Here is a 22355-nt window from a genome sequence, read left to right on the forward strand (position 1 = left end):
GCTAGATCCTGATGCTGTGTACTGGTTGAAATATGCAGGTCCCATTTGATTCACAGGGAAACCAGCAAAGATCTCCTTCATGATGTTGCCAAAAGTCTTCAAGAAATATGCTTGATGATTTGTAATAGCTTCATTAATCATCTTGTTAAATAGATCCATCATAAACTGCTGTTCTTCTTCATCTGTAGTATCAGTTTCTCCTGGCATCAAGACTCTTGGCATTGGTTGCTTCAGTACCACCTTGCCACGTATCTTTCCAAAGCTCACCAAACATTTGTGCTTCAATTGTTGAGCAGCTCGCTCAATTACTTGCTTCTGTTCTTCATCAAGCTCCTCTTCTGTGACGTCGAGGATGTTGTTGATGTTGAGGTCAGTTGCGTTTTGTGGAGGCATGATTGATGATTAGATGATTGTTGTCCCACCGGGCATGCCAAAAAGAGTGTTGGTGCAAAAATGTGAATCTTCACGCCAACGTGTACTCTTCGCAGGCCAGGTAGATCAGAGCGTGAATAGTTCTCCAATCCCTGTGACCTTCTTCAGCAACTGATCCGGTCGATCGAGTCCAAGGCGTGCCAGTCAATTTAACCCTGAAATTGACAAGAAGGAAAAGAGTAATCAAATTATGGAACATGTCGGCTGTGATTCCAGACAGTTCCTCGTGTATGGCTAAACAGCCGATTTGATGAGGGCATTGACTAAAAAGTCAACAACCAGCATGCAATTGTAAATAAGCAGTAAATAAACATGCATGGATAAGCAATCGATCATGGCATAATGTAATTAATTAAGACAAACACAAGTACAGATCATTCATGATACGTGCTGAAAACAGTAAAGAACTAACTAGATCGGCTCTTCTGATATGCGTGGAGGAACAAAACCATTAGCCGATTCAGCTCATTCAATACGATACTCAAAGATCCAACATGCGTTACAATAATCTAGACTAAAACTAATAGATCTACTAAACCCGTGGATTTGAAATCCTCTGACTAAGTAATCGTCGGACCAAGTCGCGCCCAAGCAAGCCTAGCAAACCCACTGGCTCTAAATAGACACATGCACGCGATGATATGGGTGAAGCTCTGGTTGAATCGGCTAATTTGCCGATATCGACAAGGGAACAAACTAGGTGTACAAACAGTCCACAAATAAAACCCATTAACCGACAAGTCTGAATCTGGAACCATCCTAGTGAGATTGGTAACTTAATCCACTACAGCCACTAAAACCCCCCAGAAGAGATTAACAAGCTTTATCGTAAAACCATCTATACCCTAGAATGCGCCACATGTCACGAACAAGATTGATATGATCTAGCTAATGCAAGCACGAGATCGATCATCAAGACAAAAGAGTAAACGTAATGAGCATTGATGACAATCGAATCTAAGAAGATATAAGCCAAACCTACGAATCTTGATCGGGCAATGATGTTGTTGCAATAAGATAAACAGTGTAAAACAAACAACATCGGTAACTTAATGAATCTACTAGGGTGCCAAACCTAATAGAGCCGATAACTAGCCGTGTCAATGCATAACAAGAGGTCGGACGGACTGATGCAGCCTTATCAAACATAAACACAAGCCATGATGGTACTTAGAACAAACCAGAGGTCAGTTAACCCGATGCAGCCTAGCTTGATGAAGAAACTCGCCGGGATCCTAAGAAACTAAGGGTTTGGTGGCCGAAGCCAAAAGATTGTATTGATTGATTGATAGATGTCCCTTAGAGGTGCCAAGGCTTACATATTTATACCCTAGGCTTTGACCAAGTCCTAACTTGACATGACTTGCAAAATAAAGAAAAGACTCTAAGACTTGAAAAACTACCTAATACCAGATAACTTGGGCCCTACTATTCCATCCTGTAGAGTCCCGTGTCGTTGATGCACTGTCATCTGCTAAACCGAACCAGAGTCGACGTGGCTTCGTGAATCCTCCAGATAGCCGATTCTGATTTAGCCGATCTATGTCAATTTAGCCAATTCCCCAACATTCGGCTGATATCAGCATTTAGCCGATTCCGGTAGTGTCTTTTCTAAGAAGCTTTGCCTTCGCGCTCATCAGTCCAAATTTTGGTGCAAACACTTCTCATCCTCAGTGAAAGTCCCCCTCTCCCTCTTTCCACCCACACTAGAAGTGGTCAAGATCTCAGTGGCCTAGCTTGCAGCTGCTAGGTATCTCATGGATAGTTTTCTCTATAGATGCATACTTGAAGGATGTCCCCTCAATCTTGGCAACTATGTACCTAGTCAATCTAATTGGGGCCAAGTGACTCACTAGATCCTAGTGCATACTTCCCAGTGGCCATGGCATGGCCAAAGATGGTATGTGTCTCTGTGTAGAACCTAATGGGATGTTAAGGAACTTTGCATCCTTAGCATGGTCCTACAAAAGGGTTACCAAGTTAGGTCACTACCATGGACAACACTCTAAGTTACCAGAATAGATGGAGTGATTCTAGCTAGATGTGGTTACTATATATAGTGTTCCCTATCTGGCATGATTGCATTGCAGTCATCATCCCATGTGGCCCCACTTAAATATTGGAGCTTAGAGACCTTATCCTACTTTTGCCTCCATTCCTCAGGTGGTTGTACACCTGAGTGGGGCAAACAACCTCACCATTAAACTCCTTCAAGCGCTTGGCCACCAGGTTGACATCCTTGTCCTTGAACACCTTGCCTGGCCTACTACCATCACTTACTAGTTGTGTCATCCTCCTAAGCACAAACCTAGATGAGGTGTCGCTCCACCTTATGGGTCCTAGAGCTGCTGCTGGGGAGCAACAAGTGTTTTTGGTCCATGGAGACCAACAACAATGGCAACTGCCTATGCTAAAACCAGAGCCTCATCAAATTCTACATTGATGCATCCCTCCATACCAATAGTCTCCTCAACAAGACTAGGTGCCATCCTAATTGTACCCAAAATGAAATAGAATAGCAATTATAGTACAATAGAATAATACAACATTTGAATACAATAGATTAATACAAATGCATCATGAACTTCAATAACCCAAAGATGTAGCAGATACATAGGTCTTATCTTGTCCAATAATTATTACAACAACATTATAGATCCAAGTGTTCCATACCAGGGCTACCAAACTAGACATTAAGTTGAATTACAAAGCATACATCAGGTCCTATGGATACCCCTACCATCCCACATTGCATTGCAGATTGCATCCCTCCTGCTAGACATGGCTTGGGAGTCCTAGGACATGAGGTCATCTATAGGCTGAGCGTCATGTTGAATTACTGGCACCTAGTCTTCATTAGGCACTATTTCATCTACCCATAGCCTAGGATCCATTTGTGTAGAATTCAATAGGCTAACACAAGCTTCACCTATGTGTTTTGTAGAGGTGGAAGGGCTTGTTGTCTAGGATTTTGAACTTGTTCTTGAGTGCCCCAAATACCCTCTCAACTGTGACCCTAAGTGAGGAGTGCCTGAGGTTGAACAACTCCCTTGCATTGGTGGGTGAGTTTCTTTGGCCATGTTGTGACAAATGGTACCTCACCCCCTTATATGGAGGAAGGAAGCCATTGTGGCAAGCATATCCTGCATCTACTAGGTAGATTTACCTACAATGATACAAATGAGGACCTAAGGTCACTATACTGGAATAGGACAAGGTATAACTGCACAGGGCATGTAGGCTAGTTACCTTGAGGCACAACAAAACTATCATCTCTCTCTATGGCATCTGCAAGGACCAAGGCATCATGACCCGAACCCTCCCAACCAACTAGAACATAGGTGAACTTCATGCCAAAGTCCACTAAAGCCATGACATTCTGTGTGGGGTTGGTCTACCAACACATGAGTGCCATCAATGGCACAAACACAGTCCTAGAAATTAGTGGGCAAGTGGAATATGAACAATGGGAGACATCTAATTGTGCATAAGTATACACATAAATAGGTCAATGCGTGGTTACCTACAAGTATGGGTACCATATGTAGCTCCCAAGGATTTTTGGATTGGTGGTGGTAGATGGAGGCTTGATCATCTCATTGCTAAGCTCACCAAAAGCATAAAGAACTTGGTGGAAGTGCCTATGAACTATCTCAATAGACCTCCTAAAGGAGTGGTGTACTACCCTACTACATGAAGGAACATCACAACATGTTCCTCAATTGAGACACCTACAGTAGGCCCCTAGTTCTAAATAGGTTGCACAAAGAAAAAAAGGAAGCCCTCCTCATCCTTAACATAGATATATGGCCTACAGGGTTCTCTGTCTTCTCTGTCGATGCTTCTCACCATCACTTCTAAGGCTCTACAGGAGAGGGTTAGGCTTAGGCTTAGTCTTAGGGTCAGGCCTCTTTCCTTTCAGGATTGAAACAACAACAGACACCATGGACAGTGTCATGCCGGTAGCTTGCCTGACCATCATGGTACGGTTCTCAGTAGGAACTTCCATCTACATGCATGTAAATTCAATTAACAACTAAATTTGTATAGCCCTGGCTGGCCTCAACATGGATATGCTAGCTTAAATATGTAAATGTGCACGGCTGCTTGACTGAACAAGCCTCCCACTGCACTAGACTACATCATTGACCCAAAACAGAAATCAAAGAACTTGTACAAACAAATGCAGTCTAGCATTACATAGCAAAAAGCAGACAATGCCACAAGGGTGAGGACAACAAGTATAAGAAACAATCGTAACAGATGAAGGAACTCATAAACAAGCAAAAACAAGATCCTAAACATGTAATAATAAACCCTAGCATCATGGCAGAAAGGAAAGAAGGAAGATTTTGGGGTGGATTTCACCTTGGGGTACTCAGAGGAGGCACACACAACCAGCATAACGAAGAAGGAAGAGGCAGACGAGCTAACGAAGAAGCACCAGGAAGAAGAGGAAGCATATCTGCTCCACTCCAAATCCTAGGTCACCAGCGGCACCGAGAAGATGAAGCGCGCCGCCCGAAGTCCCAGCGAGCAAGGAGGTGTGTCGCCATGTCCAAGCAGATCTGCGGTGGGGGAACAGAGAAGAAGCCCACCGGGAACAAGCCGATTATGCCGCACACCACCGCACAACCCTAGCCGGTTTCTCACAGGAGTAGAGCAAGGGAGAGGGAACAGAGGAGGTCACGACGATGAAGGCAAGCTTTATAGGCCATATTTCGTGGTGGAGGGATGGCGCACGGAGGTTTCACCGTTTGCGGGCGAGCCCGCCAGAGTCACCCGCCACTGGCCGAAATCGCCCGCCTCGCACGCGCGTGGAGCCGTGCTCCAGAAAAATGAAGGAATCCTATGTACAAGTGGAACCTGGCAGGGAGGACGATTTTGGCCTGGAAGGCTGGGCCGAGGGAGGAAAAAATGAAGCCAAACATGAAAATGGGCTCTCGGGGCACAACCAAGCTCACGAGCCACCCTTTCAAACACACCCGAAGCCAGGACAGTGGGGCAGGGGCGCAGCGCTTAGGGTTAGTGAGACGCATGGACACAGGGTTTAGTTCTCTCATATACATTATTTTTCTACGGGAAGGTTTTTAAAAAAATTCACACGATCAACAAACCTGTGAAGTCCATGCGCAGAGGTATAGTAGTCCTAAAAAGCTTTACATTATATTTACTTTTTGATAATGAAGCTTTACGTTGTGTAGATCAAGTAAATTAGTCGTGAAATTAATTTCAGGATCGTCCATCAAATCAATGGGTCGTGTAATTAATTAGTCGTCCATACGAAAGAACTAGAGTTTGGGTCCTGCAATTTGGCTCTCGCCTCAGCCCATTTCTCAATGGTATATATGCAAGCGGGGCGGGCTTTGCAGCCAATCTGTTGGGCAAACCCGCGCCGCATACCCGCGATACGCCGCATTTCAACCCGCAATAGCGAAGCGGGCTTGCGCGGCCAGCCCGCAAGAGCCGCCGGCGCCGCAAATCCCGCAAAAAGCAGAGCATGCTCAGCATCGGCGCATCACCCACCGCTCACTGCGCCGTCTCCGTGAGACCCACTTGCGCCGCCGCTTCCTCCTTCTTGACCGGAGCGCCCTCCGTGCCCCGCACTGCTCTCCCGCGTCCCTCACCGGCGCGGCCCCCGCCCTCCCCCTTCCTCGCCGACGCGGGCCCCTCCTCTCCTTCCTCGCCGGCGGACCCTCCGCGTCCGTGCTGCTCTGCTCCGCCCCTCGCCGGCTGTGGCATCCCTCTTGCTTGCCCCGCCGCGGAGGCCACGCCGGCGGCGCACGCCAGGAGCGCCAGTGCCACCACCAGGCTGCAGCCACTAGCAGCAGCAAGGGACCTGTCGCGCCTCGCCATTATTATCATCGATCAGAGTCTCAGAGACCTGCAGCCGCGCTTCGCTGGCTCATGCGGTCGATCGATCCATCTGCCTCTGCTGGCTGCCTCTGCTGCCTAGCTAGCTCGCTCTTTGCGCCTTCTCAAATCTGAGTAGCATGAGCTTAACAAGCAAGAAAGCAAGGAAACACTAGTATCGTAAAGCTCGGAGACAGCCACTGACGCGGCAGCATGCGGGCTGCCGCAAAACCCGCAAAACAATTGCGGCCATTTGCGGGCTGCCGCATAAGCCCGTATATGCTCTTGCGGCTGGTGCGGACGCGGGGCGGGCAGCCGCAAACTGCCCCGCTTGCAAGCGTACTCAATGGGCCGTTTTCTAAAGAACCCGCACTCTCGTCGTCATCTTTCCTCAATCCTCACTCCCATCACCTACACCTAGGGTTTGCCTCCCCTTCTGGCCGCCGCCTCCGCCGCCTCCCTCCTTCATCGCCCTTCTTCGTCTTCACCGAACACCGACTTCGCGTCTTCTCCGCCGCCCCGATCGACACCCTCTTCGTCTTCTCCGCCGCCCCGATCGACGCCGCTGTCGAGGACTCTAGGTGCTCTCTGCTTGAAGGTATCTCTCTCACTCTCCCATCAAATCCGCTCCGACGAGATGAACTTTTTGTCGATTTGTGGTAGATTTATGTGCCAGGATAGATTGCTTTAGATCCGTGCTGAAATAGACAACAATCTTATATGTTATTTTGATTTCAGAGAGAAGTTCTTTTTTCCCAGATGATAAATCCTTTATGGCACTCTGTTCTTGCTGTCAGCGGTAGCTGGCTAATTCGTTTAAAATAACTGCGCAACCGTAGGGAGGGATCCTCCACCGTTGAATCTCTACTTCTTTTGAGTGTCAGTGTTGCCACGAGCATTATTCACATGCATATTCTTGACTCGTGGAATGGTTTGTCTTAACTTGTTAGGAAGCCTGTATGTTGAAGATGAGCTGCCAGAAGTTGAGCCGTCAATATCTGCATTTGGTGATGAGCGAGGGGCGTGGCTTGTACTCGTTGAGGCACTTGGACGTGTCTAAGCTCTTCTACCCGTCGACACCTGAAGCACTGGATGCAGAGGCTCAAGCAAAGACGAAGAAGAAGAATGGCATCAATAAAATTGGGAGCATCACCGGATTGCCTAGACCCAGCATGTACTTCCAACCATCTCAGCGAGTTGAGTCTTGTCCCCTCAGCTCAATTGGTGCAATCGCTCTGTTTGGGGAGAACAAGAACAAGATTTTGTTGTCCGACAATACTGGCCACACTTGCATCTACAATACTGATCCGCAGTCCTTGATTGTAACGCCCAACCTGAAGTCACCCAAGGCAACTGATTGTGTGGCTGTCTCCAACTTAGGTGCTGCTACCCGTGCCATGTCTGATGATCACACGAACCTGTTCTTGATGGACATGCACCCTGGCTCTTGCTGTTTTGAGGTGCTTACCTATGACTCTACTGGTAAGTTGTGTTGGGGTGCACTCCCACCACCGCCATTCTTCAAGGACTGGGAGTATAAGGTCCCCCTCATGCCTGACTTCACAGTGGTCGACAACTCCAGAATATGTGTGTCAACCACCACAGCAACCTACTCATTTGACACGGTGACCCATGAGTGGAACAAGGTAGGTGATTGGGTGCTGCCCTTCAGAGCTGAGTACATCCCTGAGCTACGCTTGTGGCTTGGCTTATTACCAGATTCAGGCCCCTATGACTTGTGCACGCTGGATAACCTCTCCACCACCCCAGGCTCTCCGCCGCCGACGATGCAGCACATCGGAGAGGAGGAATCTGAGCTGCCGGAAAACTGGTCACAGTTAGTGCACGACCTGGTGAACCTTGGCTCTGGGAAGTTTTGCATTGCCAACAACTTCATCCTTAACTTTGGTGAGGTTAGACGTTCCTGGATTCCGGTGACTGTCTTCACTGGCGTGGAGGTGCTGCCCGTTGAAGGGGGGATCCGCATGCTCAAGCACAAGTCCAAGAGTTTCAGGACTGAATTCGAGGTTGTGCTCTGAGCTGAGCCCATCATCGATTCCAATTTATCCATGCTTTTTTCAGAAGTACTAGGTTCAGAGGTGCTTAGGGGGGGATACGCATGCTCAAGCACAAGTCCAAGAGTTTCAGGACTGAATTCGAGGTTGTGCTCTGAGCTGAGCCCATCATCGATTCCAATTTATCCATGCTTTTTTCAGAAGTACTAGGTTCAGAGGTGCTTAGGGGGTTAAATTGGACGACAAATGCTGTAGTGACTTTGCTTTTTATGTACCTACCTTGTGTTTAACTGTTGTCGTTGGTTATCCAAATACTGTTGTAGCTTTTGTCGTGATGACTATATGTCTACTGTCATAGTTTTTGTCAGTGCGGACTACATATGTCTTGGTGCTTTTCCCTGCCGATTCCAACATATTACATATACACAGCAAGTGCAAACTGTACACAAGTCATTTTAAAACCTAGGGTATTTTAGCATTTGTCATGCATCAATCGATGCCATTGGGCAAAGTTTGGGCAAACACATTGACCATTCAATTGAAATTATTCGTATCCAACCTGATCAAATTTTAATTATCCGTACGTGCACACCTCTTCAAAGAAAAAGAAACGTGAACAGGAAATTCATAGCTTTTCAACAACTTAAGGCCACATTGGTTTGTATGAGAAACTGTAACTACATCTAAACAACACAGATTGAAGATGATAGCTAGATAAGTATTGAGTGTTGAATGGCCAAAACAACAACAAAGCTACCAGCTGAAACCAGAAGATTTGTTATGTTCTCTGAAACTATATTCCCAGATCAGTGGTGTGCCTCAGAGATATAGCTATTACTAAAGCATCAGCTACTAGCTTCATTTCATATAATAGATACTTCATTTCATATAATAGATAAGTAAACAGATTGACTTTTACAACCGCGTATTTGCTTGAATATAGCCAATCTATTCTAGTATTCAACTTGCTCTTCTTCATAGGCATGCTTGTATCACCAGTGCCTTTGCATCCAACTTGTTCAATGGCTGAAATACAAAAACAAGTTATCAAAACATAGAGAGATGACCACATGTGGTTTTTGAAAACAGTACATTATTATAGTGGTTCAGTGTGCATCTTATAACATATAGCAATCCATGCATTTCGGACGAATTGCATTTCAGTTCAGGAGCTAGTTGTAGTTAAAATGGAAGCAATAATAGCATGAGAAAAGTATTGACATTTAAACCAACTAAATAAACTTACATGTTGCAATTTAAAGGGCATATCGACAGGCTTGATCAGATTGCTTTCACAGTGTATTTCAGAGGTTACATAGTATGGCTATAACCAGTGTAATCACTTGTTTGCTAAAATTAATTGATTAAAAATGTTTACAGGAGAACATCGAACGTCATACATTGGCTAATCCACCCATTACTCCTCTCTCTTTCTCATCTTATTTCGCAACACATGACTGAATACTTACTATGGTAAAACAAGTACTGAATAGATTTCAGAAGTGCTAACCAAACAGAGTGATCAAGTAAACAAAATGTGTTGCAAGAAACAACTGGATCAGTTTAAGATGTCTATGGCTACCAAATGAGCGTCATCTTCCAGCAATATAACCATGAAAAAAAATATGTAACTGTCAAAATGCAAGCAACAAGCACTTATCTGTACATATGGATTATGAGCATCAGACATAGAAAGCATCAGACATAGAAAGCAGGATTCTGGATCCTTTAAGCAGAAACAGAGTTTGGTATGCAAGTTCTCATGAGCGAAACTAAGAGTCTCCCATGATTATATCCATTTTTCTGTATTTCAAGAGCAAGAACTTACCTGGTCACAGATAAATGATGTGGATGGACAGAAACCACCTGCCATTTTCTGCCCTTGACTTCACTCATACCCAAACTTCTACATTCAACATTGAGATGGCGTAGGGGGGAAGGGGGCAACAGCTGGAAGGCGCATCACAATTTATTCCTACCTCCTTATGTATGTAGCAACAATTTTATAGTCAATTGATTGATGCTAACTGTGAAACTCTCTTTAGCATACACAGAATCCTTAACCTGTTAAGAAAGAGGTAGTTGCAAGTAATAATTATAGCTCCAAGTATTAAGTTATTTTCAAATCTAGCTTGAGAAGAAGAGGACGGCTTGCTACAGGCTACAACTGCTACTGATTGATGAGGAAGCGTCAGTGTGCCTCCTATAAAAATGATAAGATTAGATTTATCTTTAAAAGCAGATGCATAAAAGTATAATCTTGATATGTTCTACAAACACATTATAGTGACAGTTCTAATCAGTCATGTGCTCATGTTTCAGGGACCCTGTCACTTTGTGACCGGTGACAGTATTTTTCTATAGGAGGCCCATCACGATTTATTCCTATCCCCTTGTATGTAGCAACAATTTTGTAGCCAATTGATTGATGCTAACTGTGAAATTCTCTTTAGCATACACAGAATCCTTAACCTGTTAAGAAAGAGATAATTAGTTGCAAGCAATAATTAGAGATCCAACTATTAAGTTATTTTCAATTGGAATAATCTGATTTAAATGTCTGAGTGTACCCACTCAACCAACCATTGCTACATGACTTCAACAGAACTAACAGTTCCTGGAAAATGACATGTCTGACAAGCTTATATAGGTTACTCCAGTAGTCAGCCATTTTGAGCTTTGGTTACATTTTTTTATAGGTGTTGGCTTTTGAAATTAAAACATGATAAGATTAGATTTATCTTGAAAAGCAAATTCATAAAAGTAGAATTTTGATATGTTCTACAAACACATTGTAATGAGTTATGACAGTTCTAGTCAGACATTATAATGAGCAAGACACCAACCTCTATCAGAAAACAACAAAGAACATCACGCATAAGACAAGGAAAATAGCTTCTGAATCTAAAGAGGCGTAAATATAATATACCTTATCTCGCGCTGTCACCTCTGTTTTCAGGAGTTGAAATATGGAGACTCAGTTGGGTCTGCTTTGAATCTGGCATCATCTCTGAAACATATTGTTGAGCAGAGCAATTCTCTCCCAAAGAAGAATCTCTGACCACTGAAAAGTGACAGGACTCAGAGAGAGCAGTAAACTGTACATGAAATATTGTCTGTGAATTGTGAGAAGACAAGAATAAAGTACAGTCCACTGACTGAACCCTCCTTGGTCAGTCCCCACAGTTCCATGGACTCCAGTGCAGACCTTCTAATCTGTGAAGAAGCATATTTTAAGGAATGATGCTACAAGTTCCCAGAAACGTAAATAAGCATGGCAACTAGAACCTGTGACAGATGATACCTCTTTACTAAAACACAAGGACAGACGGAGGATACTCTCTACCATCTTGCCAGTTCTCTCAACATAGACCCCTGAACTAATAAGCTGTAAATTCCAGGAGTTTTCTGCTCCTTGGGGATTATCAAGAAGGTTGAAGTGACACAATATAACCAAAGCAGATTCCACAAGGCTTAATGTTAACTTGTCTGAGTACTAACCACTAGCTTAAGCTTCTCCAAGGCATCTTTACTGAATCATTTATGCCATCTGTCATTTCTTCCACTAGTAAAACAGGTGAATAAAAAATACTTATATCAAAGTTTCAGTACTGGACAATGACAAGCTGCACCATTAGACACTGGCATTTCTGGAGAGACCCAACATTAATGATCTTTCTGCATCACTGACCTTTCATGTAAACAAACCAGTGCCACTTGCAGCAAGTCCTCATTACCTGACAAAGTAATAGATCATATTACATGACTGCAAAGGCATTTTTTTCTTGAACACATAGCAAAGGAAATATTATACCGTAGTTATCTACCTAGAACTACAATGAAGCCTGCCTTGCACTGGCACTTTCCTCAGGCTGGTGGATGATGGACAAGAGATGGTTGCATCAAGCCAACTTAAAATGATTTTCCCCACCAAATCAGCATATAAAGAATCTTCATTCAATTTCTCTGTCAGGGGTTTTATGATGGCACCCATGATAAATGGTAGCTCACTCATTTTCAATCTACTGTTGAGCCCATAAAAGAATGAGAATTAACCCTATATTTGTGCAACTTCATAGTGAAGTAGTAATGTTTATGTCATTGTATTGATCAGTCTTCAATGGTCACCATTATTATTGTGTTGGCCCCTCCAAATGTTGTTGTATCCAAGCTAAATAAAGTAGTAATGTGCATGTATCATAACAGGTACAGTGGCTGAAAACTCTAAGCAAACTGCAATTTCACAATTTGAAGACACCAACTCAGATAGCTGAATAGCTGATACAACAATACAAGTTAAATAACATATTTTGAGGATGAATACTCAAAATATGCTATTTGTTGTGGCAGACTAAGACACAAGCCCACAAGTTTAGAGATTTGATAAAGAGACAACTCATCATTTGAAATAAAGTGCTAGTCGAGTCGAATCTTTGTTGTGCTAATTAAAAGCATGGAGTGCAGGAAAGAAAGAAAGAAAGAAAGAAAGAAAGAAAGAAAGAAAGAAAGAAAGAAAAGAACACTCACAATTTCATCAGTAATAGCTGGCTCCATCTGGACCTTCACAGATGCATGCCCATTTTGTGAGATGGCTTCCACCAGAGCTGCCAATACTCTCCCTAAGAAAAGATCACCTCATCTGAAAGAAAGCGCTACTCGAATTGTGGTAGCAGTAACAGATGTATCCTTTCTGCAAGGTTAGTTAGCATTCAAATCAATAACATATCTTGAACTGTATATATATATGACCCTCCGATTCAATTTCATGTCCAAAGAGCTAAAGACAAGCTACATTCATTACAGATGCCATCACAGTCAAATTTGTGGAGTAACTGAAACAACTTGGTGTGATACTAATTTACACCTACTCCAGCAAAGTAGTAAACAAATCAGCGCAGGCCAAGGAGAGAGGCCGGAAAACACCAAACTGAGATGCCCGCCCCCAAAATCATGTCACAATTTTGGCTTGTGCAGGCGGCTGCGTCTTCCGGAGAAGGACAGGACAGGACAGGACTGGAGACTGGAGGTGAGGAAATCTCAAATCTAGCTTGAGAAGAAGAGGACGGCTTGCTACAGACTACAACTGCTACTGATTGATGAGGAAGCGTCATCGTCATCGTCGCAGCAGCCAAGTAGGAGTGCGGCAAAGCTGGCGGCGGCGCAGAGCGTGGCAACGGCGTTGCCCTCGCGGAGCAAAACGCTGAGCGCAAGCCCCACGATGTCCCTGGTGGCGCGTCAGCCCTCCGCAACGAGCGATTGGGGCGGGTGCCCCGCGAAGGCGAGGAGCACAACGACGGTGGTCCAGGTGACAGTTGGGAGGCCCATCACGATTTATTCCCATCCCCTTGTATGTAGCACCAATTTTGTAGCCGATTGATTGATGCTAACTGTGAAATTCTCTTTAGCATATATCCTTAACCAGTTAAGAAAGAGAGAATTAGTTGCAAGTAATAATTATAGCTCCAAGTATTAAGTTATTTTCAATTGGAATAATCCGATTTACATGTATGAGTGTACACACTCAACCAACCACTGCTACATGACTTCAACAGAACTAACAGTTATCATTATCTAAAAAAACAGAACTAACAGTTCTCAGAAAATGACATGTCTAGCTAGCTTATATAGGTTACTCCAGTTGTGTGTGTGTGTGTGTGTGTTGGCTTTTGATATTAAAAAATGATAAGATTAGATTTATCTTGAAAAGCAGATGCACAAAGTTATAATCTTGATATGTTCTACGAACACATTACAATGACAGTTCTAATCAGTCATGTGCTCATGTTTTAGGGACCCTGTCACTTATTTGTGACCGGAGACAGTATTTGTTTATAGGAGGCCAAAAGCTGGTCAATAAAACCCTAGAAAAACAAGAGCTGGTAAATAAATTATTATAACACGCAAGTTTCCTTCATAATGAGAAGGCTAAAGTGTATTGGCTGTGACTTGTGAGGAGATAAAATCAAATACAGTCCACTGACTGAACACTTGGTCAGTCCCCACAGTTCCATGGACTCCAGTGCAGACAACTCTATAAAAAAATGGTTCAACGCAGATTGAGAATAACACTATATCTGAGCCCATAAAAAGATTGAGAATAACCCTGTATTTGTGCAACTTCATAGTAAAGTAGTAATGTCTATGTCATTGTATTGATTAATCCTCAAACTGGTCACCATTATCATTGTGTTGGCCCCTCCTAATTTTGTCTCCAAGATAAATAAAGTAATAATGGGCATGCATCATAACTGGTACAGTGACTGAAAACTCTAAGGGAACTGACAGTTCACAATTTCGAGGCACAACTCAGATAATTGATACAAGGATACAACAATACAAGTTAAATAACATATTTTGAGGATGAATACTGTGCTTGGTAGATAGTAAGATACACATTTAGCTAAGAACTACAAAGAGATTTGATGAAGATACAACTCATCATTTGAAAGAAAGTGCTAGTCGAGTCGAATATTTGTTGTACTAATTAAAAGCATGAAGTCTGGCCATCTGGGCAAGAAAGAAGAAAAGAACACTTACAATCTCATCTGTAATAGCTGGGTCCAACTGGACCTTCACGGATGCATGCCCATTTTGTAGCGATAGTTTCTACCAGAGATGCCAATACTCTCCCTAACAGAAGATCACATCATCTGAAAGAAAGGGCTACTCAAATATTTGTTGCGCTAACAGATGTGGTATGGTTTCTGCAAGGTTAGTTAGTCCTGAAATTTGTCATCCAAATAATCTTCTGAACTTGAGCACACAAGTAGAAGAAACCAATTTCGGTATCATGTACTGTATATATCCATCGCCCCTCAATTCAATTCCATGGCCAAGAGGTAAAGACAAGCTAAATTCATTACAGTTACAGATGGCATCAGTGTCCAATTTGTGGAGTAATAACTGAAACAAATTGGTGTGATCCTAGATTACACCTACTACTCCAGCAGCAAGCAGTAAACAAATCAGCGCAGAGCAGGCCAAGTAGAGAGAGAGGCCGGAAGGAAAACACCACACCGAGACGCCCGCCCGCCCCCAAACCATATCACAATCTTGGGTTGCGCAGGCTGCTGCGTCCGGACCGGAGAAGGACAGGACAGCACTGTCGACTGGAGGAGGTGGGGAAAATCTCAAATCTAGCCTGAGAAGAAGACGAAGAAGAAAGGGGACGGCGGCTCTCCTACAGGCTACAGCTGCTACTGATTACTAGGAAGCGTCGCCATCATCTCGGCGGCCGAGTAGGAGCGCGGCGAAGCTGGCGGCGGCGCAGAGCGCGGCGATGGCGTTCCCCTCCCTCAGCAGCACCCGTAACGCGAGCCCAGCGATGTCCCTGGTGGCGCGGCGCCCCTCGGCGACGAGGGACCGGTAGGGCCGCCCCGCGAAAGCCAACAGCACGAGGACGGTGGTCCAGGTGACGAGCATGGCGGGCGCGGCTACGGCCAGGGCGGCGCCCATGGAGAGCAGCCCGAACACCGCGCCGTACATGACCGGGGCGTACAGCGCCGCGGGCCACGCGGCGGCGGAGGTTGGGGAGGTGGTGGCGGTGTAGTACCAGGCGCGGACGGAGGCGAGGAGCGACCAGGAGGAGGAGAGGAGGGCTGCGTAGACGGCGAGGAAGAGCGCGACCCACGTCCGGCGACGGCTTAGCGCACGGAGGAGGAGGGAGGTCCATGGTGGCCATGCCGCTGGGTCGGTTGTCGGATCCATGGATGGGCGGGACGGTGGACGGGCGGGCGGCGGAGCGATCTGGGGATGGGGGTGGGTGATGCTTGGCTTCCGGCGGTGGCGATTCCTGAGTGGCGCTTGCTATTTCGCTTTGCTTGGCTGGGGAACTCAGCTCACAGCTGAGAGCTGAGGTAGCAGGGGAAAGAAAGGGGAAGAAGGCAAAGGGGGGATGGAATTGGATTCTAGTCGTCGTCGCGAAGCGTGATGTGGATAATGTCGGCTGTCACGTTGCCCACCTGACAGGAGTGGAGTATTTCCTTACTGAATTTAGATTGGACCATTTCTCACGTCGGGTTTTTTTCTCTTAATTTCCTTTTTTTTAGTGAACTTTTTAAACGAGCTGCAGATTATGTTATAGACCCTGTTTAGTTCCCAAATTTTCTCTCAAATTCTACTATGCAAAAAGAAGATTTCTCATCACATCAAAATGTCGACGCATGTGTGGAGCATTAAGATGTAGATAAACAAAATAACTAATTGCACAGTTTAGATGTAATTTGCGAGATGAATTTTTTGAGCCTAGTTAGGCCATGGTAAGACAATATTTATCACAAACAAACGAAAAGTGTTACAGTGCATTTTTTTATCGCTACAGTGTATTTTTCAGTCCAACTTCAACCCAACTTCAACAACTAAACGCAGCCATATATTGAATTGATGGTGATAAAGGAAAAGACTCTCACCTAACCAAACGCCACGCGATTGCAACGGTAGGGGGATCTTCCTCTTCCTGTTTCCCTCAAAACTAGAGATCTGCAAAAGAAGATCACATCTACGAGGTCCCGTTCGGCGCGCGGCTCCGATTCACCGGTGAAGTCGTTTTTTAAGGTTTTGGATCTATGAACAGCTCTCCTTCGATAGAGCTAGAGCCATTTTAGTAAATCGTTTGCCAAAACAGCCCCACATATAAAAATTTTTATAATATGTTCTGATATAACACCAAGTAGGATGAGGTGAAGCCAGAATGAGCTTTTTTTTCTCCTTCTCACTCTTAACTATATGAGAACACATTTTTTACGGTTTTATCGATAGAGCCATTTTATTTTACCTCGTTTGGCAAAAAAGGCTCTAAACAACTCTGAAGAGAAGCTAGGCTAACTAAGACAACCCTATCATCCACCTAGCGAACCACAACAGCAAAAGCGAACCGACAAACACAACACATCACATGCGGGCGGCTATGCCCTTCTATTAGACGTTTCTTTTTATTTTTGTTTTTGGCACGGCACAGCCCAAACACGCACAATTGGTTGTTCGCGTATTACGTGCCATGAATCTTTATTTAGTACTCCCTCCATCCCAAATTGTAAGTTGTTTTGACTTTTTTAGTTCACTCACTTTGCTATGTATCTAGATATAATTTTATGTCTAAATATATAGCAAAATGAGTAAACCAAAAAAGTTAAAACAACTTACAATTTAGGACGAAGGAAGTAGTAATAATGAGGTATGTCGCGGGATTTCTAGGGTACCCACAGCCGGGTGGCGGAACGCACCCGCCTATTCCCAGAGAGGGAGTGCTCGGGAAGGTACTAGGCGATTGGGCTGGTCTAGCTCTGAGATAAGCACACAAGAACACACCATCTAGAGTGGTTCGGGCCGCCGGAGCGTAATACCCTACATCCACTGGGAGAAGTTTTGATCTCTGTTGTGTATGAATCTATCCTCTGCGGGGCCTTGGCTCTCACCCAGCCTGAGTTTTCCTTCTAGCGGGCGCCCCCTTTTATAGACCAAGGGGGCGGATACATAGGACGTTGGGGCCCGACAAGTGGGCCCAACGTGACTGCGCAGCATACTGCGCAGAGTATTTAAATGGTTACAGTGGTTACGAATCTTTCCTCCGATACGCTCCCACGCCCTGCTAGCGCTATGACGAAAGGTGGTCTTCTCTTGTTCCGTCACCAAGGTGTCCGTTGGGGGAGCGTAGCTTGCGGCGTGACCTGTGGAGGCTATTATGTAGGCGTCATAATGGGTGAAGCCGAGCCGTCTATCCATCTGTTATGGCAGACTGGCAGGCGCGGCGTGGGCGGCGCCAGCAGCTCCACTATCTTGGTAATACGCGATCAATAGTATCCCCTGGTCAAAGTATCGCCTCGGCTTCTGCTACATCAATGCGGACGTCCTCCTGTCGTAATGAATGCCGCGGTAGGTGAGCCTTAATAAGGAGACCAAGCGGCCTTATATACGTGTCTGGGCCTGCTGACACGTGGTGGCCCCGGACCACCCCGAGGCGGGGTGACGATTCCTTTCCTTGGAGAGGGGTCCGGTTACTATACAGGGGGTCCCGGACCCCATGGGGGTTCCCGGACCCCATGGGAGGTCCGGGATTCCCTGGGGATCCGGTCCTCTTCGGGAGTTCCGAAGCTTCCGGCCGTTCGGGCTGACCGCCAGCTTTTCCCGGGACACGTGGTGCTCCCAGACCTTTCCCAACCAGGGGACGGGTCCAGGACCGCTGTTGGGTGAGCAGGGCTCCGGACCGCAGGGGTCCGGCTGCTGGACGTAGTTAAGGATAACTACAAGGCTCTTGCCTAGACGCAGCAAGAGGGGGTACCCCAGTCCTGGGGTACCGACAGTGGCCCCCGGGCCCACCTCGGGAGAGGCACGAACCCGCGGGTGGGGCCACTAACGAGATGTGTTTCCACGCAAACTTGATTGCGTCGGTGTGCTCATACAAAGAGCGGGTGCTCCGGACCCCTGAGGCCGGTACACCGGTTGCCAGGTTCAGGCTCTAGAGTGCTCTCCACAGGGCGACGAAGGTGTAGGCTTAGGGTGCGGAACCAAGCTAAGCGGCTACACAGACCTCGGATCGCTCAGGGAGCAAGCACCACCTCCCGGACCTGGCTCTAGGCGACCGTGGCGAGCGGTCTCCGCCGGAGCGGGCCACCGGGGTGGACTTGAGTCGACCGTGGCGAGCGGTCTCCGCCGGAGCGGGCCACCGGGGTGGACTTGAGTCGACCGTGGCGAGCGGTCTCCGCCGGAGCGGGCCACCGGGGTGGACTTGAGTCGACCGTGGCGAGCGGTCTCCGCCGGAGCGGGCCACCGGAGTGGACTTGAGTCGTTGCTGATGATCCGATGAAATATATCACCGGATCTGAGAGTAAGGTGCGAGAAACCAAGCCTTATACTAGAAGGGAGCGGGACCTCTAAAGACAGCAGTTCTCGGATACTAGAGTACTTATAACAGGGTAGTGAAGTACGTAAACTTAGGGTACATTACCAGGCTAAGCTACGCGGAGCTTCTCTACCCCAGGATACGAGTACTACTTCTCCGGACCAGGTCCTTAGGGGTCCGAACTGCCTTCCAGCTTGAAGGGGTGTCCCCACCTGGCCACAAGCCAGCAACTTATCTTGGATTGTTAGCAATAATAGGAAGATTCCGTTTTAGAGGAAAGAAAAGCTAAACCAAGGCGAATAAATGTAATCAAGGTGGAGCCTAGATAAAACTGAGAAAAATCTCCTTTATTATTGTGGTTGTCACGGTATACATCAGAGGTCGGGATTACGAGGTCGGACCTCTACCGCTCCGGATCGTAGCTTGCCTGTTTGTGCGATAGGGCCAGAGGTCGGGTTTACAAGGTCGGACCTTGACCGCTCTGGACTCACACGTAGGCGCCACATTATTACAAAGGAGGAATTTTCCCAGCCCTATTTTAGGAGTAACCTTCTGCTGCATTCTATACAGCATGTTCTTCTCTTGATTGGGAGTGGTATCACTACTCCGGGGTTCTTCATGGTCGTCGGAGGTGAAGGCGCCCTAGATGTGCCTGAACTGCATCATCCAGCATCACCTCGGGAGCTCGGGGGGCCACTCCTTGCCTAAGAGCTGTCATATGCTTAGGTAGCATGAGACAAATTCTTTGGCTTTGAATGGGAGAGGCCCCCTGCCGCCGCCGTTGTCTGCCGATGGAAGCCAGACGCCCTTGCGCAGCAGAAGGACCGGTGCGAAGCGCGGAGAGGTGCGGTCGTTCGCCGGCTTGTCCTTGGTGCTAGCGCCAGGGGCCCCCGCGCCTGGCGGCGGGGCCCTGTCTACAGCAGCACCAAGCTCCTCGGGCGGTGCTGGCGACGGCAGGATGACACGGCCAACTTCCTCCGGGACGGCCGTCGGCTCCAGACTCCATGTTGAGAGAAAGCCTTGAACCGACGTCATGCCGCCGGAGAGGAAGCATGGCCGTTGCTTGAGAGAAAACCTTGAGCCGACGTAGGGGCGGCAGCGCCCAGCAACGCCTCCGCTGTGCATTGCCGCGCCGGCTCTGAGGTGTCGCAGTGGCGACGCACAACAAATGCCGCTGCCGCTCGCCGCCGCATCGTGGGAGTTGTCGCCCCAGTGCCACAGCATGCGGCGTGGGTGACGCTCTGCCTTCCTTCATCTTCTCGTTCGTTGTTGCAGAGGATGAACACAGCCCCAGAAGCCTGAAGATCCAGCCAGCGCCTGATCCTCCCCACGGACGGCGCCAAATGTCGCGGGATTTCTAGGGTACCCACAGCCGGGTGGCGGAACGCACCCGCCTATTCCCAGAGAGGGAGTGCTCGGGAAGGTACTAGGCGATTGGGCTGATCTAGCTCTGAGATAAGCACAAAAGAACACACCATCTAGAGTGGTTCGGGCCGCCGGAGCGTAATACCCTACATCCACTGGGAGAAGTTTTGATCTCTGTTGTGTATGAATCTATCCTCTGCCGGGCCTTGGCTCTCACCCAGCCTGAGTTTTCCTTCTAGCGGGCGCCCCCTTTTATAGACCAAGGGGGCGGATACATAGCACGTTAGGGCCCCGACAAGTGGGCCCAACGTGACTGCGCAGCATACTGCGCAGAGTATTTAAATGGCTACAGTGGTTACGAATCTTTACTCCGATACGCTCCCACGCCCTGCTAGCGCTGTGACGAAAGGTGGTCTTCTCTTGTCCCGTCACCAAGGTGTTCGTTGGGGGAGCGTTGCTTGCGGCGTGGCCTGTGGAGGCTATTATGTAGGCGTCATAATGGGTGAAGCCGAGCCGTCGTATCCATCTGTTATGGCAGACTGGTAGGCGCGGCGTGGGCGGCGCCAGCAGCTCCACTATCTTGGTAATACGCGATCAATAGTGTCCCCTGGTCAAAGTATCGCCTCGGTTTTTGCTACATCAATGCGGACGTCCTCCTGTCGTAATGAATGCCGCGGTAGGTGAGCCTTAATAAGGAGACCAAGCGGCCTAATATACGTGTCTGGGCCTGCTGACACGTGGTGGCCCCGGACCACCCCGAGGCGGGGCGACGATTCCTTTCCTTGGAGAGGGGTCCGGTTACTATACAGGGGGTCCCGGACCCCATGGGAGGTCCGGGATTCCCTGGGGATCCGGTCCTCTTCGGGAGGTCCGGAGCTTCCGGCCGTTCGGGCTGACCGCCAGCTTTTCCCGGGACACGTGGTGCTCCCGGACCTTTCCCAACCAGGGGACGGGTCCGGGACCGCTGTTGGGTGAGCAGGGCTCCGGACCGCAGGTGTCCGGCTGCTGGACGTAGTTAAGGATAACTACAAGGCTCTTGGCTAGACGCAGCAAGAGGGGGTACCCCAGTCCTGGGGTACCGACAGTGGCCCCCGGGCCCACCTCGGGAGAGGCACGAACCTGCGGGTAGGGCCACTAACGAGATGTGTTTCCACGCAAACTTGATTGCAAACTGAATCATGACTGAATTTTGTTGAAGATGATTCAGTATGACTGGCAGCTATCTTGTGCAAATCAGTGTGGCTAGAACTACCTGTGGGCCCCACATGAAGAGCCGAACCCTGGAATTAAAACCTCGCGTTCACACTATAAATTTTTATCGAAATTGACTGAAATTTGTTGGAGATGACTCAGTACGACTGGTAGCTACTCTGTGCAAAGCAGCGTGGCTAGAACTACACGTGGGCTCCACATCAAGAGCCGGACCCTAGAATTAAAATCTCGCGTTCACACTATAAGATTTTATCGAAATTGACTGAAATTTTTATAGATGAGTCAATATGACTGACAGATACTCTATGCAAAGTAATGTGGCTAGACATATATGTGGTCCCCACATTAAGTGTAGAACCACTAAATTCCTATGTATAGTAGAACCCATGAGTTTTTATGGGTTACCCATTTATAATGGGGCGGGTTGGTTAGAGTTGAGAAATTAACTAATTGGGTTGGGTGGGGTTGGGTATCTAAATATGTTAATTTTGGGTGGGGTTGGATATGGTGCGGGTTCCAACCCATTAGCAGGGCTAGGCAGAGAGCATGTGCGAACCACGCTGCCATGGTGAATGGTGTACGATATATCTTCAAAAACAATGGAATGACAAGGGTATATAGCTAGCTTTAGCTTTTCCTTC

At 47.1% G+C, this 22355-nt stretch overlaps 2 protein-coding genes across 14 annotated transcripts; one reads left to right on the forward strand and one right to left on the reverse strand.

Moving 5' to 3' along the window:
- The first annotated feature begins 5877 nt into the window (after positions 1 to 5877).
- Positions 5878 to 8681, forward strand: LOC120641117. Of its 3 annotated transcripts, none has more exons than XM_039917093.1 (3): positions 6236 to 6883; positions 7236 to 8299; positions 8434 to 8681. In XM_039917093.1, exons 2-3 carry the CDS (start codon positions 7245 to 7247, stop codon positions 8456 to 8458), a joined length of 1080 nt encoding a protein of 359 aa, XP_039773027.1. In that variant the 5' UTR covers positions 6236 to 6883; positions 7236 to 7244; the 3' UTR covers positions 8459 to 8681. The 3 variants fall into 3 exon arrangements, 2 of the variants coding, with proteins under 2 accessions (XP_039773028.1, XP_039773027.1); XR_005662145.1 differs by having other exon boundaries at positions 6240 to 6883; positions 7236 to 8376; positions 8511 to 8681; XM_039917094.1 differs by having other exon boundaries at positions 5878 to 6883; positions 7236 to 8681.
- A 316-nt stretch (positions 8682 to 8997) lies between these two features.
- LOC120641118 lies at positions 8998 to 16195 on the reverse strand. Of its 11 annotated transcripts, none has more exons than XM_039917100.1 (5): positions 14838 to 16195; positions 12128 to 12990; positions 11605 to 12037; positions 11230 to 11516; positions 8998 to 10772 (listed from the first exon to the last, which is right to left on the reverse strand). In XM_039917100.1, exon 1 carries the CDS (start codon positions 16005 to 16007, stop codon positions 15507 to 15509), a length of 501 nt encoding a protein of 166 aa, XP_039773034.1. In that variant the 5' UTR covers positions 16008 to 16195; the 3' UTR covers positions 8998 to 10772; positions 11230 to 11516; positions 11605 to 12037; positions 12128 to 12990; positions 14838 to 15506. The 11 variants fall into 11 exon arrangements, 10 of the variants coding, with proteins under 10 accessions (XP_039773034.1, XP_039773039.1, XP_039773031.1 ...); XM_039917105.1 differs by having other exon boundaries at positions 11605 to 11865; positions 11992 to 12037; positions 12828 to 16195; XM_039917097.1 differs by having other exon boundaries at positions 12128 to 12325; positions 12828 to 16195.
- Between the last annotated feature and the right edge of the window lie 6160 nt (positions 16196 to 22355).

Source organism: Panicum virgatum, chromosome 7K (assembly GCF_016808335.1).
Source record: "Panicum virgatum strain AP13 chromosome 7K, P.virgatum_v5, whole genome shotgun sequence".
NCBI classification, from domain to species: Eukaryota; Viridiplantae; Streptophyta; class Magnoliopsida; order Poales; family Poaceae; genus Panicum; species Panicum virgatum.

Excerpts from the sequence above, each read along its gene's own strand:
- LOC120641118 (XM_039917100.1), bottom strand. The coding sequence starts at position 16,007 with ATGGATCCGACAACCGACCCAGCGGCATGGCCACCATGGACCTCCCTC.
- LOC120641117 (XM_039917094.1), top strand. The coding sequence starts at position 7,245 with ATGTTGAAGATGAGCTGCCAGAAGTTGAGCCGTCAATATCTGCATTTG.